The following is a 15,830-nucleotide window of genomic DNA, read 5'->3' as shown; positions in this document are numbered from 1 at the left end:
TCACTCTATCTGATACTAAGGTTTACTCTATACCTAACATGACTAAAACAGAATGGTACTGTTGAAGGACAGGCACCGATCAATAGACCCAGTTTCCCCAGTAGTGACAAGTTATAAAATTATAGTATGGCTTAGTATATTTACATATAGTACAGTATAGCACTGAATACCACAACCAGGATATTGACATTTATATAATCCACCTACTTTATTCATATTTTCTGTTTTACTTGTACTGGAGTGTGTGTGTGTGTGTGTGTGTGTGTGTGTGTGTGTGTGTGCATTTAGTTCTATAAAATTTTACAACATGTATAAATTCATACATCTGCTATCGCAATCAAGATGCTGCATAGTTCTACCAAAAATATCCTTCATGTTGCCCTTTCATAATGCACTCTTCTTGTGCCCACATCAACCCCTCCCTACCCTATCCCCAACCTATGGCAATGCCAAATCTAAAATTTTGTCACTTCAAAAATTTTCTATAAATGGAATCATACAGTATAAAGCCTCTTAAGTTTTCTTCACTCAGCATGATTTCCTGGAGATTCGTCCAAGTTGTTGTATGTATCAATAATTTGTTCTTTTTTATTGCTGATTGGTATTGCTTGATACAGATGCACAACTTGTTTAACCAGTATCCTGTTGAGAAGTATCTGGGTTGATTCTAGTGTTTGTTTATTCAAATAAAACTGCTGTGGACATTCAGGTACGGGTTTTTATATGTACACAAAACTTCATTTTTCTGGAATAAATACCTATGAATGCAATTTCTGAGTAATATGGTAGCGGTATATTTGGTTTTGTAAGAAGCTACTAAACTCCTTTCCAGAGTGCTGTACCATTGCACGTAGCCACACCCATGCCCCAGCAATGTAAGTGATCCAGTTTCTTAGCATCCTAGCCAGTCTTTCATGTAAGTTCTTTGTGTTGTATATGGATTCCCAAGGCCTTGCACAGGGCCTGGTACAGCCCACTTATAACATAAATGCATACTGCTTTAAAATATATTTATGTGAAGTTTAAAACTGGCAAAGAGAAAGAGTGAGGTTAAGAGCTTGTAGTGTGGGTTAGGGATGTCACAGGGAGCAGTTTTACTATCTAGACTTGCCCTTTGATTTGGTGCTATAAGGAACTAGAATCAGAAGGTAAATGCATTTAAACTGCTAGGTGCAAAGCTGAAATGTTTTTAAAGAAGGACTAATGCAGTAACGTTTAAGTTTGCAATAAATGTTAACTTTCATTACACTGAAGCATATGATGTTAATATATTTAAGCATATAATGTTAAGACAATAAAATAATCGGATATATGCCAAGTGTTATGGAAACACTGAGGCAGAAACCTGGAAAGACGACTTTCCCTGTGTTCTCTCTCATTTTAGGTCCAACTTCTTCCTGTTTCCCCTTTCTGCCTCCCACTTGACCTGTTTCTTCATTTCTATGCTATGCACCTTTTTTCATCTCAGTTTAACTTCAGTTTCTCTTCCTTCCAGCTGATTTCCTTTAACCAAATGTAATTTTCTCCTGGACTTTCAGCTCTCCCTCCTGGAACTTTCTCTCAATCTGTCTCTCTGGTGAATTCTCATGGATTCATCCTAATTTAGGACTTAGACTAGACTATTTTGGAGGCAATTCTGTTTTCTTAGGGAGCTGAAGTAGGGAGAGCTGTTGGGCAATCCCATCTGAAGGTCCTGTTGACTATTTTTCTTGAAGCTTTTTTTTCTCTCCACGATTCTCTCTTGTCACAAAATCCCTCCCGACTACTCTCTTTGTTCTTTTTTTTCTCAAAAGGCTGCTGCTTCCCAATAACCACAGACACTTCGCACTTTCACAGTTAACGATCACATTCTACCTGTGTTATATCCCTTTTTGTCTTTTTGCACCTTTGAGGTGATGAACTTGCAGAGAAGGTTCATTACTTATTTATATCCAAAAGTGCCCTGTACAGTACTGGGCCTATTGAATAATTACTAAATGAATTTGCTTGATATTAACATGTGATTGACTTCAGTTTTAGCAAGTCTTTAAGATTCAAAATGTTTCTCCCCAAAGCATTTTCTATTATATTTTGGAAATTTATGAGTATGAAGTGGATAATTAAGTAGCTAATTAAGTGAATAATTAAGGTGAATCTGTAAACCCTGCAAAACATATTAGTTAAGAAGTCACCGTGGATAAAAGTGTATAGAATTAAACAATTGTGTTCATACTAGATTTAAGTTCTGGATGGAAAGTCCTGTGTAAGGACATCATTATTCTATCTGGGATTATCCATTCTTGAACATGGGTTATATATTAAAGTTCCAGTGTGTTCTGGCACAAAATCCAAATAGATGATTGTGCATTACATTATATTAGGAATAATAGCAATGCAACGAGAAACCAAAATGTATTTAGAACTTAGCCTGAGCTTTCTCTGCCTCCTCAAGCTAACATGAATTTTTGACTCCAAATGTTTTAATTAATAGTCCTATCTTCATCTACGTATTTTTCATTTCTCTTTTCTCAAATGCCTGTTCCAGGTGTTTGTCAATGGTTAGACAGTCACTATTCAAATATTTTGTTTCTTAAAATCTTCAAATGTTAAAAATTACAATGTTGGCTTTCATGGACCTAAAAATGTGTATGTGTGTGGTTTTGTGTGTTTTCCTCCTAAGCTCAGGGATAAAACTAAACAAGCATGAGTACTGGGCAGGCCAGCTAATTTTAAAAGAAGGCAGAAAGGCTCAGAGAATCGGCACGTTGTTAGACAGGGTGTGCCTACTGGCACAAGACCTCCTGGGGAGAGGCTGGACATTCAGGATGTTTGTGAGTAAAAGCAGAAGGTAGAAAATGAGCACACAAGGCCCAGTGTCCTGACAGCCTGGCACGAATGCAGCTCAAAATAATTACTACTGCTGAAGGAGCCATTTCTGTTCCATCCTGTCTTCTTGTTAAATAAATAATAATGATTAAAAAAACAAAGCAATATATCTAAAGATATATATGAAACACTCATATAGAGCTATTTATTTATATATAAAAATCTGAATTTTTTTCTTGCTTCCATCTGAGGATGCCAGCTTCGTAATGAATAATGGATAATGTGTTTAGGACATTTGATTTTAACAGGGCTCTACTGTGCTGAAATGAATGTGTGGAGTTCTATTAGAACTCTACTAGACCTGCAAGCAGCATGGAGCGCGTAGACTCCTGTTTTAAAGAGGCCCAGAACAGTAATACCCGCAATAATAGAGAAAATAAGCCATTGCCCAAAGGCAACAAATAAAAATAATGTGTGAAGAAAAAGAAAAATACTTCTCCCTAGCGGCAGCAGATAACCCCAAACTTTATAACTTCCTCTCCATCCCGATAGGGAAAGAAGGACTGAACTTGTCGGCAGGTCAGCGGGTCTTGGCCACCGGGCGCGCGCTGAGACAGCGCCCCTGGACGAGAGTGGCGTTTGGAGACTTGAAGGTGAAAGGGGAAGAAGCCAGAGTCACCATCTCCGAAGTACAGGAACTAAACCTGGCAAAGGTCAAAGCTCACGGTTTAAGTCCACTGCGGGCAACGCCCGAGCTCCGCGTTTGCAGCTGGCGAGTTGACTTGCGAGGGGAGAAAGTGGCCGGCCCCAAAGCGCAGCCCCGTGGGGGCGCGAGTGGCGCGACAGGTCTCCAGTCTAGCTCGGTTTGCGGTCTCCTTCGCTCCCACGCCTGCAAATCCCAGACCCCTCCGTCGTCCCCTTGCCCGCCGTCCCTTACCGAGCCAGAAGTGCAGACGGTACGTGAAGCCTCGGCTCGCCTGGGCCGTGTGCAGCACCAGGTAGGCATCCCCGACGTAGAAGTCGCCGTGAGCGCTCTGGGGCACGGGGACCAGCTGCAGCTTCTCAATCCTCCAGACCTGCAGCCCCGCCTGCTTGCCAGCCCGGGCGAACTCCTCGTGGTACAGCTCCCGCGCCATGGCTCCTGCACGCGATGCTCCGGGGGACGCGGGATATCGCTGACTTCGGAGTTGGACTAAACGGAGAGCAGCAGGAGGAACCTTATTCCCCGTCACTTTATAGAGTTTGCCATCCAGGGAGGAGGCGCCACGAAACGGGTGGGGCTAAGTGTCCAGGCGCGAGTTGAGGAGGCGGCGATCGCTTCCCACCGGGAACGTAGCGTGGCTTCCAAACTCCCACGCCCTGCCTGCCCCAGGCCAGGAGCGGAATCGGCGTCCCGCAAGTCTTCAGATTCAGAGGGAATTTATAGTGACTCGTGCAAATGCCTCCTCCAAGGAGACACGTTTTCTCTAGCAATAGAGGAAGACATTAACGATTAAAACCAGTTGGCACTCCCCGTGCATACCCATCACCACCGTCCTGCATATTTCCACGGCTTTCGCTAATCCTGTTATTTCTGGTTCTCAGTTGTGCCTGGCAAGAGGGGTGAGGTGAGGAAGGAGCGCGCCAGCCATACGGAGCTGAGTCAGAGTTTACAGGGTGGAGCAATACCTGTTCTTTCTGGCCCGCTAAAATAATTCTTTCTTAGAACGAGGCTTCCTGTGCTGATAGCAGCACCTACCGTTAGGCAGCAGAGGAGTGTGCCACATTAGCATGGAAAAATTCTATGCGTCCTTGTTTTAAAAATTGCTTTTTTAGTTGTAAGCATCCTAATGATCAATTCTGTAATTTCATTGGGCAATCTCTCTATTCCTGATGACCAAAGTTTCTCTCTGTGTTGATCTTCCAGTTTGAAAATACCATGAAAAACAGCATGTCAGTTTTCTTGGAAAGGAAGAAAACCTGGAAGAATATTAGTCTTACCCCAGAGGACAGAGCTCTGTAAATCGCAAAGAGTTCAGGAGCTGTGGTTGAGCTGTCTCACCACCTGCTTCCTTTGACAAAGAAAAATGAAAGCAACAACAAAAATCCCAGTAGCCCTGCTCCTGAGATGTTCTCTGCAGGGCTGTTTGTGGCTGTAATTTTATTCTTGGCTTGCCTTCTGGGTTACCTGTTACCTAGCTTCAAGGTGATGATTTTCTCATTGTTTTATCTACAGGTTTTGCTTTTGCAGCATGGGTAAAGCACTGTAGAACACAAGTGGAAGATTTGCTCTTGATTTGGCATTCATTTAACAAGTTGGTATGGCAAAAGATTCTGTTACTGAAAAAGCAGAGCACCCAGGAAGCATAGAGTAAGAAAGCTGAATTTCATGCATGTAAAAATTTTTTTCATTCACTTTCTCAAATTACAAGAGTCCCTGGAAGGTCAATAATAATGCAAAATTAGATTTTTTCCTTTAGTAAAGTATGTTTTTAAGTAAGTTATTACATGACCATGGAAAAAATTTTAAAGTACAAAATGTGTGCAACAAAAATTAATCTTCGCGTCACCCTGCCATCCAGTTGCTTTCCCCAAAGGCAATTAAATTACCAGTTTCTTAGGTATTTTTCCAGAGACACTCTATTGCCAACAAGAATATCAGTAATGTAGTTATTTTAAATTTTTAACAGAAATTGTAGCATATAACCTTTCTGAATCCCACCCCCTTGTCCCCGTGTGTGTGTGTGTGTGTGTGTGTGTGTGTATCAACACACAGTACTCATAGAGCTACCAGTTTTTACTGACTACATGGTATTCCACCTTATAAACATTAAACATACTAATTTATTTTGTCTATCTCAGTTCATAGTGTATGGGCCAAGGGAAAAGTTCCCCTCTACTTTCTGAAGTTTCACTGAAAAAACAATTCACAAAAGGCAGATTAACAGGAGAAATGGCATACAAATTTATCAGCATGCGTGGGGGAGAATCACAGAGTGATTGCTCAACTTCCCAATGAGGTAGAGATGGTTATATATCCTTATTAGAGGAAAGGCAGATGGCGGATGTATGGGTGGTTTGGGGGTTAGTAAATGATTTTTAGGGAAATTCAATGGGCTTGAAGAACATACAATGGCCTGAGACAAAGTCTGTTAAGCCTGCAGAGCAGACAGTGGTTTGTGACAAAAGTCTGTCCATGTGTGTTGACAGATTTCAGCCTTTCTGCAATACCACTTCAGTTTGTGGAAAGTCAGGGAAGGAACCAGAGGTAACTGTTTTCTTCCTTAGTGGGTCCAGACTTTAGGCAGATAAGGGAACTTCAGAGAACAGCTTCATCCTGTGCTTTGGGAAAGAGAGGACTGGTGAAGAAAGGTCAAAGGGAACTTGAGGCTTCTTCCTCTCAGCATGTCCAAGTGTCACATTTTGTGGCAATAGTTTCTGAGCCCCAACATTAGGCATTTATATTTTGTGTATATTTTGCCAATACAGTATTACAAATAGCATATTGAACATACTTCATTATGCATGTGCAGTATTATAATTGAAATAACCCCCTGAAAAAATAGCTTTTATGATAATGATGATAATTGTGAAACCAGTTACTCCCACTTACTGATCTTTGACACTAGGCTATGGTACAGAGTGCCTTGATTCAATTCTTGCTTCTATCCTTAGTTCTGAGACTTTCAGCAAATTACTTGACTACATACAGCCAGCCTCATGTTTCTCATCTATAAGATGGGAAAATAATAGTATTTGCCTTGTAAGATGGTTATTTGGATTAAATGAGTTGACACAATAAGGTATTTGTGTCTGTTACATAGAAAACGCTCAATAATTAGGAAACACTATTATGTGGTGGTGAGCGTCCTTTTGCTCCTTTAGATATCTACTCTATCCTGCATCCTTCCATCTTCCCTGAGGCTGATCTGCAAGAGCTAAATCAAGTGGGCTCTGATGTCCTCTAGCTTCAGGCTTGGTTGGAGACCAGAGGGAGAAAGGAGAGTGAGGTCAGAGTATTTATTTCCTTGTCTCCTTCTGCAAAAAGTCACTGTTCTTTTAAAGGCAAATTACTGTGTTTGGCTTTTCTCTCCTGATGGGTTATAGCAACTCTCCCCTCGCATGTTTCTTTAATTTTCTCTGCCTCTGTACTTTTGTATATAGCTTCCTAAAAAAAAATCTCCTGGAATTTCCCTATTTTGCATGCACAGTCTGTTATAAGTTGAGATCCTGATGGATAAGTTTTATTAACTACATTCTCTTTTTTCTTCTCCTGACCAAAACAGTGAGAGGTGGTTATGATAACCTCATTTTACTGAGGAAACTGAAGCTTTGGAGTTTGCCACAGGTCAGTCACCCAGCTGATGAATGGGAATTCAAGCTCTTTCTCTCATCAAAAAGCACTTGCTCATTCCAAAAACTTATTCTTTCAGTCTAAATTATTTGGCCAGGTATTGTTCACTTTAGTATACCTTATAGGTTTGTTTTCTTCCTGTTGTACCTAGAGAAGCTTCTGATCCAGTGTGTCCCATACAGCACTAAAAACTTAGTTTTAACTTGGAGCCGTTATGTCTCGGTTTCCTTATCTGTAGAGTGAAATCATGTGTTCTCTTCCTCCTGGGGAAAAAAAAAAAAACATAGGAACTGGTGCTCTAGACTTAAGATAATTTAAAAACTAGATGTGTCTCAAGTTCGGTTTCAATTTCAGTGATCATTCCTTTCTTGGAGAGGTAAAAAGAAGCTTTGGTATAGATGAAAGTGAAATTCCTTCTAGCTTAGGCCAGAGCTAGGGTGAGGCAAGTAAGACACACGCTTAGGTGGCAAAAGTTAGAGAGGCACAAACAATGACAAAGCATCAATCAAGATAAATTCTATTTTAAGGTGATAGTTTAAAGCTCAAAATTAATGCCAAATATTACACTTCAAAGATAACATTTCAGATAGAGACACGATTGTTAATAGTGCTGTATAGGCTGAGACAAAGGAAAAGTACTGATCCTGCCATTGCTTAAAACTTTGATAGTTAATAGTTTTGGCATTAATTTTGATATTTAAAAAGTGTTGCATTGGAATACTATTTTATATGCTGAAATACTAGCTTCCTTTTTTCTTTTTTGTCATCCTTTTAATTTTGTGCATGAGGCAAGGGCCTCACTCCCCTGACCCTAGTCCTCTCCTGGCTACGTGAACTCTGTATCTAAACTTCCAACTCTCTGCTAGATACAGCTACCTGACTGGTCCGGCTCAGGTCAAGTTCAGCAGATTCACAACAATCTTATCGTTTTATCCAAACATATATTTTTTTCTAATTTCACTAACAGAATTGTAATGTGGATCTAGCACACTTTCTTTATATTCAGTCAACAACCCTGTCCATTCCTAGTAGCCCACTCTCTTGCCTCACCTCTGATCTTCAGTAGAGACATGCAGTGAAAGTTGAGCGGCCTAACTCACAATACAGCTTTGAACTAGGTTGAATCCTTGATCTTCCACTCTTCAGCTCACTGAGCTGGGGCAAGTTACTAAATGTTATGTGTTTCAGTTTTCTCACCTGTGGAATGGAGAGGCTGATAGAAATTTCCTTGTAGAATTGTCATGAGGATTAAATGGATAAATACACATAAGCCTGGAAATGTATCTGGTACATAGTAAGTGGCAGTAAACTCCATTGAGACTAACAAGTGATGAATTCGTTTCTCCAAATTCAGTCCTCAAAGAATAATGTTTCCAGAGTCTAGTTAAGGACTACCCATTTTTCAACACAACAAATGGTCTCCAAAACCAAGTGCCAATTTCCTTTCCTGGCTTTTATTTTCTCTTCCTCTCTCATACCCTAGTTTCCTAAAAGCAAATAGTTTCCTTCCATTTGTGTTATTGCCCTTCTTCCTTACCTGTCTGTTGGAGTTTCTAATTCTTTAAAGTATGCTTCTTTAGGGTCATGATTCCCCCGGATCCATTAAATTCCAGCATCCTCTGTGCTTCCAACAGTCCCAACACTCCAGATCTGCTTTCACCATAGCAGCTCCCACACTCTAAAGTATGTTTTCTCTCTCAAGTTTGAAGGTTCACCTAGAGATTCATGTCTCATTAATTGATTCACTGGCTTTCTAGTAATACATGCTGACTAGGTATGATCGAATAGTTTGTTCTAGATTAAATTGCACTTACATTTTCATCAATTTAGCAACCTCAGTACAGGAAGAGACACCCAATGTGAATAAGTCTTAACCAGGAGTCAGGAGGTTTGAGGTTTGGGGCCATGTGACTGGATTCAAGGCAAGTGTTCTAGAATATCAATACCTAGAGGGGAATATTGCATACCTTAATCCTCTGAATAAAAAACTATGTTAAATACTATAATTGATTCATTGTGCAATTCACTAAAACAGGTTGGTAAAAATGAAAAACTGGTCACCTTCAAGTGGTCTTCATTCCTCAGGGAGTAGAATCTCAGAGTTTAGCAACATTTCATTTATATCATTGCATCATGATCCCAGAATTGTTAAAACTAAACGTATGAAAGACAGGAACTGCACTTTTATTTTCCTTCAGGAGAGCTAAATCCTTCAAATGTGCTATTTATTTGCTTTCTTTTATTTATAAATAATGAAATAATATAATCAAAAAGACATTTCCTTTACTGGTAGTCCTGTGTAATTGTAATAACTTACGTTTGATTTACCAAATGATTTGAGGATATAAGCATAGAAACTGGACTCAGGAGACCTGAGCATTATGAGGATTAAAAGAGATTATATATGGCAAAGCCCTGAGCACACAATCAACAAACACAGTTGATAATCAGCAAGGACCCTTTTTTCCAGTACCTATTAAAGCTTCACTTAGAAGTAAAAATACATTCTAGGGAAGTGTGTTTCCATCCTTCCTGCTCATGCTAAACACACTAGAACTAAAAAACACGGCACTCATTCTTAAAAGATCTTCAGTCAGGAGTTCAGACCTTCTCTTTCATGAGTCAGTTGTTTTTAAACTACACATAACACTATAACTATAAAGTAATATGAAGCAATGAATTATTATGGTCCAAGGTTCAGTACTAAGGTGAAGGTTTTGTTGCTGTTGAATGTCTGCTGCTATGATACATGGTTTATTTTTGTAACGCTACTTACTATGGCATGTCATAGTTGGCTGGTTTGACATTTCTTCTTAATACTATAATGTAATATTTTATTATTATGTAAGCAATTTCTAACCCGTGTTTGATTATTGACAGAAGACATTATCATAACTTTATGGGTTTATACATTAAAAAATGTTTATAACCAAAACAAAGGTTGAGGATAAAAGACTCATGAAAATTTTTGATTTAAATGATTTTTTCCTTTAAAATTATATTTTTATAAATGGAGATCGTATAGTCTAAAATATAAGAAAATTGAGGCTAACGGTGTTTGAGCCTTATGTCAACTTCTTTTTGCCTGATTTTTCTAAATGTCTCTATTTTGCTAATAATCACACTTAACAATCTGTTCTGTTTTGCTTGCTTATTTGTAGCCCTTGCTTTACCACTTTGTGAAAAATAACTTCAGATTTTCAAGGGCTATGCCAACAATACTTGAATATTAGAACTGTGTAACCATAGAAAATGATGGAAAAAGTCAGATATAATCCGATTATCATTTTTTTGTGAAGATACTTACGAAAATAAGGTTAATTCATTCATTTAAACCAAATTGAAGGTTGTTTTTAAAAGTTAAAGCTTGTAGATTTTTTTCTGCTAGCCAGTAACGACTTCCTTTAGCCAATTCTCTTTTTGATGCAACCTCCCTTTATAGGAGTTTAAATTATGCAATTTGACTGTAACTCCTTTAACTCTTGGCTTCCCCTTAGTATTTTGAGGCTTCCTTGAAATCACAGGCCTCTATGGAGTAAGCAAATTGAAAGGATTTCTGAAGATTTTTTATTTTAGACTTCAGAGAACCGTATATTTTGAGGCGTGGCAAAGGGAGGTTCATCAACTCCATGCCTACCCAGTTCCTCTCCTGAAATGACAGGAATTTAAAATAAACCATTTAACAAGTATTACCTGGACGGCTGCTACTCATGCTTTTAGCTAACGCCCAATGAAGAAAGATGGAGGGCAATATGCTTCACCCAAGAAGTCTTAGGGCACTGGGATACTTGGGGCAGTAAAGATGAAGGAGAATTCCTTTTATTTTTCTACCGTTTCTTCATTTCAGTATCGACAGGGCATTTTTTTCTTCTGATTACCATGGTTACACATGTTTATTGAAGACAATTTTGAAAATACCAACTACAAATGACATTAAAATTATTCCTAATTGTACAATCTAGGAATATGCTCTGATAACATTTTACACAAAATTAAGATATGATATAATACTGTACATCTCTAAAATGGGAGTCCTATATGATAAGATTGTTACCAGGGTTAAATGAGTCAATACAAATAAAGTTTTTTTTGTTTGTTTGTTTGTTTTTGTTTTTTTTTTTGTTTTTTTTTTTTTGGAGACAGAGTCTTGCTCTGTCCCCAGGTGCCAGGCTGGAGTACAGTGGCACAATCTCGGCTCACTGCAACCTCTGCCTCCTGGGTTCAAGCAATTCTCTTGCCTTAGCGTCCCTAGTAGCTGGGACTACAGGTGTATGCCACCACGCCCCAGCTAATTTTTGTATTTTTTAGTAGAGACAGGGTTTCACCATGTTGGCCAGGATGGTCTCGATCTCTTGACCTCATGATCTGCCTGCTTCAACCTCCCAAAGTGCTGAGATTACAGGCGTGAGCCACCACACCCGGCCGCACATAAAGTTCTTGAAATAGTTCTTGCCAGCTAGTAAAATGCTCAGTAAAAGCACATTGTAGTTATTGACACATAAACCCACAAACTAATCTACCCATATATACTTCAACCAAAATGGAGTGCATATCGGCATGCAGCTTTTTTTAAATTTAAAACAACATCATATTAACAGATTGTAAACATTCTTTCAGGTAAGTCTGTGTAGATTTACCTCATTAAAAATAATGGCTTTGTATTTCATTGTATTAATTAATATGCAGTTCCTTATTTTGGTACTTCTAGTTGTTTTACATGGATCAATTCAAATAATGTATTAATAACCTTCCACACATATTGTTCTTTGTATACATGTTACTATTCTGTAAGATAGATTTCTGAAAGTGGAATTTCTAGGCCAAATGATTTGCACATTTTTTTCAAAGTTTAAGGATATCACCAAATTATGTTTTGTAAGTGGGTGGATAAAAATGACCATTTTCCGTTATCTTAGCCCTAAATTGTAACAAGTTTTCCTTAAAAAGTTATTTCCAGTCTAATGCATGAAAATTATATCTCATTTTATAAAAGTTGTATTTCTGCGATTATTAGTGAAATTTACCATTTTTCTATACATTAGTTACTATTTTTATTTCTTCTGGAAATTCCTTACATTATCTGAATATATTTTGTGTTAGTTTTTGTGTTAAGTATATCAGTTTTTCCTTTTACATGGGTTGCAAATACACTATTTTCCCTCTTTGTTTTATCCTTAGGAAACCTTTCCTAATGTGATGTTAAATAACATTCTCATACACTCTGTTGCAGTAGTTTTGAAACTTTGTAATTTTTCCTTAGATGTTTACCTCATCTGAAATATGTATTTGTGTTATCAGATAAAGATATAATTTTAATCTAAATTATAACCACATTTCTTAACAAGATTTGTTATATGATGCATATGTACTGATTTGAAAGATATTTATCAAATGTAAAATTTTCGTTTCTTAATCTTCCATTTAATCTATTAACTTATTTATTCATTTATCTGTAGATTGCTTTTTTAGTCACACTAATTATTTCTTTCCCTTTGATCTTTGCTGTGGCAGGTCTTCACTATTTTTTTCCAAAACTGTCTTATCAGCGCTTACATATTTTTCCACATGAAATTAAAAATCAGTTGAAGATTGTGCTTTAGCACTAATTTAAACTACCCTTTGGGAACAATGTATAATCTCAGCATTTGATGATAAGTCATAGAGGTTAATAATACTTCAGAATCTTTTAAAGTTCTTATTTCTAGACTTTCCATAAGTAAGTATAAGACATTTTTGTTACAATAGTCTAGGCAAGTAAATGTCAATAAATTTGAAATTCAAGGTAAAATAAACATAGTTATAGAAAAGATAAAATGCAAAAATTAATGCAGTAAAAAATATAAAATCTTAAACACATGTTAAATTAACAACATTGTTTTAAAAACAAAAACTTCTATCCTATAAAATACAAGGCCCAAAAAGCTTTACATGTGAATCACCTTTATTCCCTATTGTGCATTAGTTGCTGTAGAAAACAGAATTAAAGAAAAGCTGCTAAAATCATTTTGATGAGGCTGTTATAGCTACATAACCCAATAAAGGTATTCAAGAAAATATAATTATGGTTCAATTTCATTTATGAATATCAATGCCAAAAATAAATAAAATTTTCCCCTACCAAGGAAAAAATGTGTTTTGTTTAAAGAAAAAGCATTAAGATTATCCTGCTAGAGTAAAAGTAATAAAAGTCCTCTTTTTCAACATTCTTAGAAGTCTACATAGAAGGCAACTATGTCAATTTAATGGCACAATAATAAATTGTATTAATAAAATATTAAATAAAAAAGCTTTAGAAGGATTTCATCTATGGTTGGCAAAAATGATAAGAAAAATAACATTAAGAAATCCACTATCTCACTGCTTTTCAACAGGGTATAGAAGTCTTTGACAATTCAAAGACAGGAAAAAGACTTACAAGATATTAAGAATTACTAGGAAAAATAAAAACTCATTATTTGTAGATGGTAATTGTGTGAATAAGAAATCTAAGAAAATGTACTGACAAATAAACAGAACTAACAAGAAACTATAGTGATTATCAAATGATTAGAATAATGTAATATAAAACAAAATAGAAATTCAAAAGAACCAAAATCTATAAAATTGAATGTCTTTATGAGCTCAGAGAAGAAAGGGCTTTCTTAAACAAAATCCCAAAACAGCATGAAGTACAAAGGGAAGAATGGATAACTTTGACTACATCAAACTAAAGATGTAAATTCAAGATAAGACAACAAAGATGAAGTAAAATGTTGGCTGATAAGACTGTAAAAATACAAATATTTTCTATTAAGTAAGTATATCAAGAATATACATATAAACAAAAAGAACTCAGCAAGAAGAAATTCAATAAATCTTATGGAACAGTAATTTTGAATATCGATACAGGAGCTAGAAAGAAACTAGGCAGATAGTGAGGGTAAGAGTCATCGATAAGGTTTCCTTTTAATAAAAAGCAGTTTCAGACTGGATGTGGTGGTTCATACTTGTAATTCCAGTACTTTGGGAGGCCAAGGCAGGCGGATCACCTGAGGACAGGAGTTCGAGACCAGCCTGACCAACATGGTGAAACCCTGTCTCTCCTAAAAATACAAAAATTAGCCAGGCATGGTGGTATACACCTGTAATCCTAGCTACTTGGGAGTCTGAGGCATCAGAATCACTTGAACTTAGGAGGCAGAGGTTTCAGTGAGCTAAGATCATGCCACTGCACTCCAGCTTGGGCAACAGAGCAAGATTCCATCTCGAAGAAAAGAAAAAAGCAGCCCAAATCATTTTTTTTCCTAACAAAAAGCATTCTGAAATATCAAGCGGCAAGCTTAGATAAACAAGCTAAAAGCTTGCATAGGTAAATGCCAGCAGCTGTGCCAATAGAGAATGAATACCTGGAAGCCAAGTATTCCAGGCAACATGGAGGTTCCCTCTTCCCTTTGCTTTGCCCCCACGTGTGTAGTGAAAAAGCAGGCAACATGGCGCCAGCCTGGTAGAGACCCTGTCTGCGTAATAAAAGATTAGGGTGGGATGGCCTGCTTTTTCCTGTACTATGCAAACAGCACACCTGGTCCAACCAATCTCTTGGGCCCCATGTAAATCAGGCATCACCTCCTCAAGCTCATCTATAGAAGCCCAGGTATTTCACCACAGAACTGGAAGACCCATTCAGGCACCACTCTCTCTCCACAGGAGAGAGAGCTATTTTCTTTTTCTCTTTCTTTCACCTATTAAACCTCCTCTCAAACACACTTTTTGTGACTCTCTGTCCTCGATTCCCTTGGCATCAGGCAACAAACCATAGGTATTTACCCCAGATGATGCCGCTTCAATATGAAGCAATGTGAGTGGCCAGTAAACATGAAGAGTACTCAGTGCTCGCATCCAATTAATTGGAGGAATCACCCATAGCCAATATTTGAGTGTTTACAATGGCCAGGCATTATTCTAAATTCTTTTAAAATATAACTGTTCTGATACTTATAGCAACTTTTTGAGCTATGCATTATTATCTCATTTTACAGATTAGAAAACAGGCACAGAAAGCTATACAAGTATTAAGCAGCACACCCAGCATTTGAATCTAGGTGAGGCTGCTTTGAGCCCATGCACCTAAACACTACAACCACTATGACTCTACTTCTTCTGTTACACTATTTTGTGGCTATCAGTTTGTTAAAAATAAGAAAGATTAAAAATGTATACATCATCAAAGGCTAGTGAGGATGTGGGGAAATGAGAAACCTCATACAATATTGAGAGAGGCAGCTCCAACATAACGTAGTCATTTGGAGAGCAATCTGGCAATATTTAGTGAAAACTGGAAGCACATACTTTGTATTGCCAAATTCCACTCTTGTATTTGTACCCTAGACATGCTCTTCACAGATGCACAAGAACATGTGTACAATGATCCCTGCCAGAGCATATTGTGTGTACAAATAAGTCAAAGGCAACCTAGGAGATAAGGCACACGTAAATGTATAAGTAACATGTGGTATATGGATATGCATGAGAGATATAACATACAGCGTCAGAGGCAATAAACAACATGGAAAGAATAGCAATGTAGACAAATAAAAAAAAGTTGAATAAAATAGTAATGCAACAGAATGCAATATTACTTACATAATTAAGAGCACACCCGTATTAGCAAAAACAAATTTTATGGAAGCACGTATTTACAAATGGCTGTGAACTA

The 15,830-nt window shown here is 37.6% G+C and overlaps 1 protein-coding gene across 1 annotated transcript in view; it reads right to left on the bottom strand.

Annotated features, from left to right (window-relative positions):
* SCIN (scinderin) overlaps positions 1–4,438 on the bottom strand; it is a 75,126-nt gene extending 70,688 nt beyond the window's left edge. Inside the window, exon 1 of the mRNA XM_003938658.4 lies at positions 3,743–4,438. Within this exon, the coding sequence (XP_003938707.1) occupies positions 3,743–3,941 (199 nt within the window). The 5' untranslated portion in view covers positions 3,942–4,438. The remainder of the gene's footprint in view (positions 1–3,742) is intronic.
* Between the last annotated feature and the right edge of the window lie 11,392 nt (positions 4,439–15,830).

Source organism: Saimiri boliviensis, chromosome 10 (genome assembly GCF_048565385.1).
Source record: "Saimiri boliviensis isolate mSaiBol1 chromosome 10, mSaiBol1.pri, whole genome shotgun sequence".
Taxonomy (NCBI): Eukaryota; Metazoa; Chordata; class Mammalia; order Primates; family Cebidae; genus Saimiri; species Saimiri boliviensis.
Note: the sequence above shows the minus strand (reverse complement) of the source record. Positions and strands in the feature narration are given on the sequence as shown.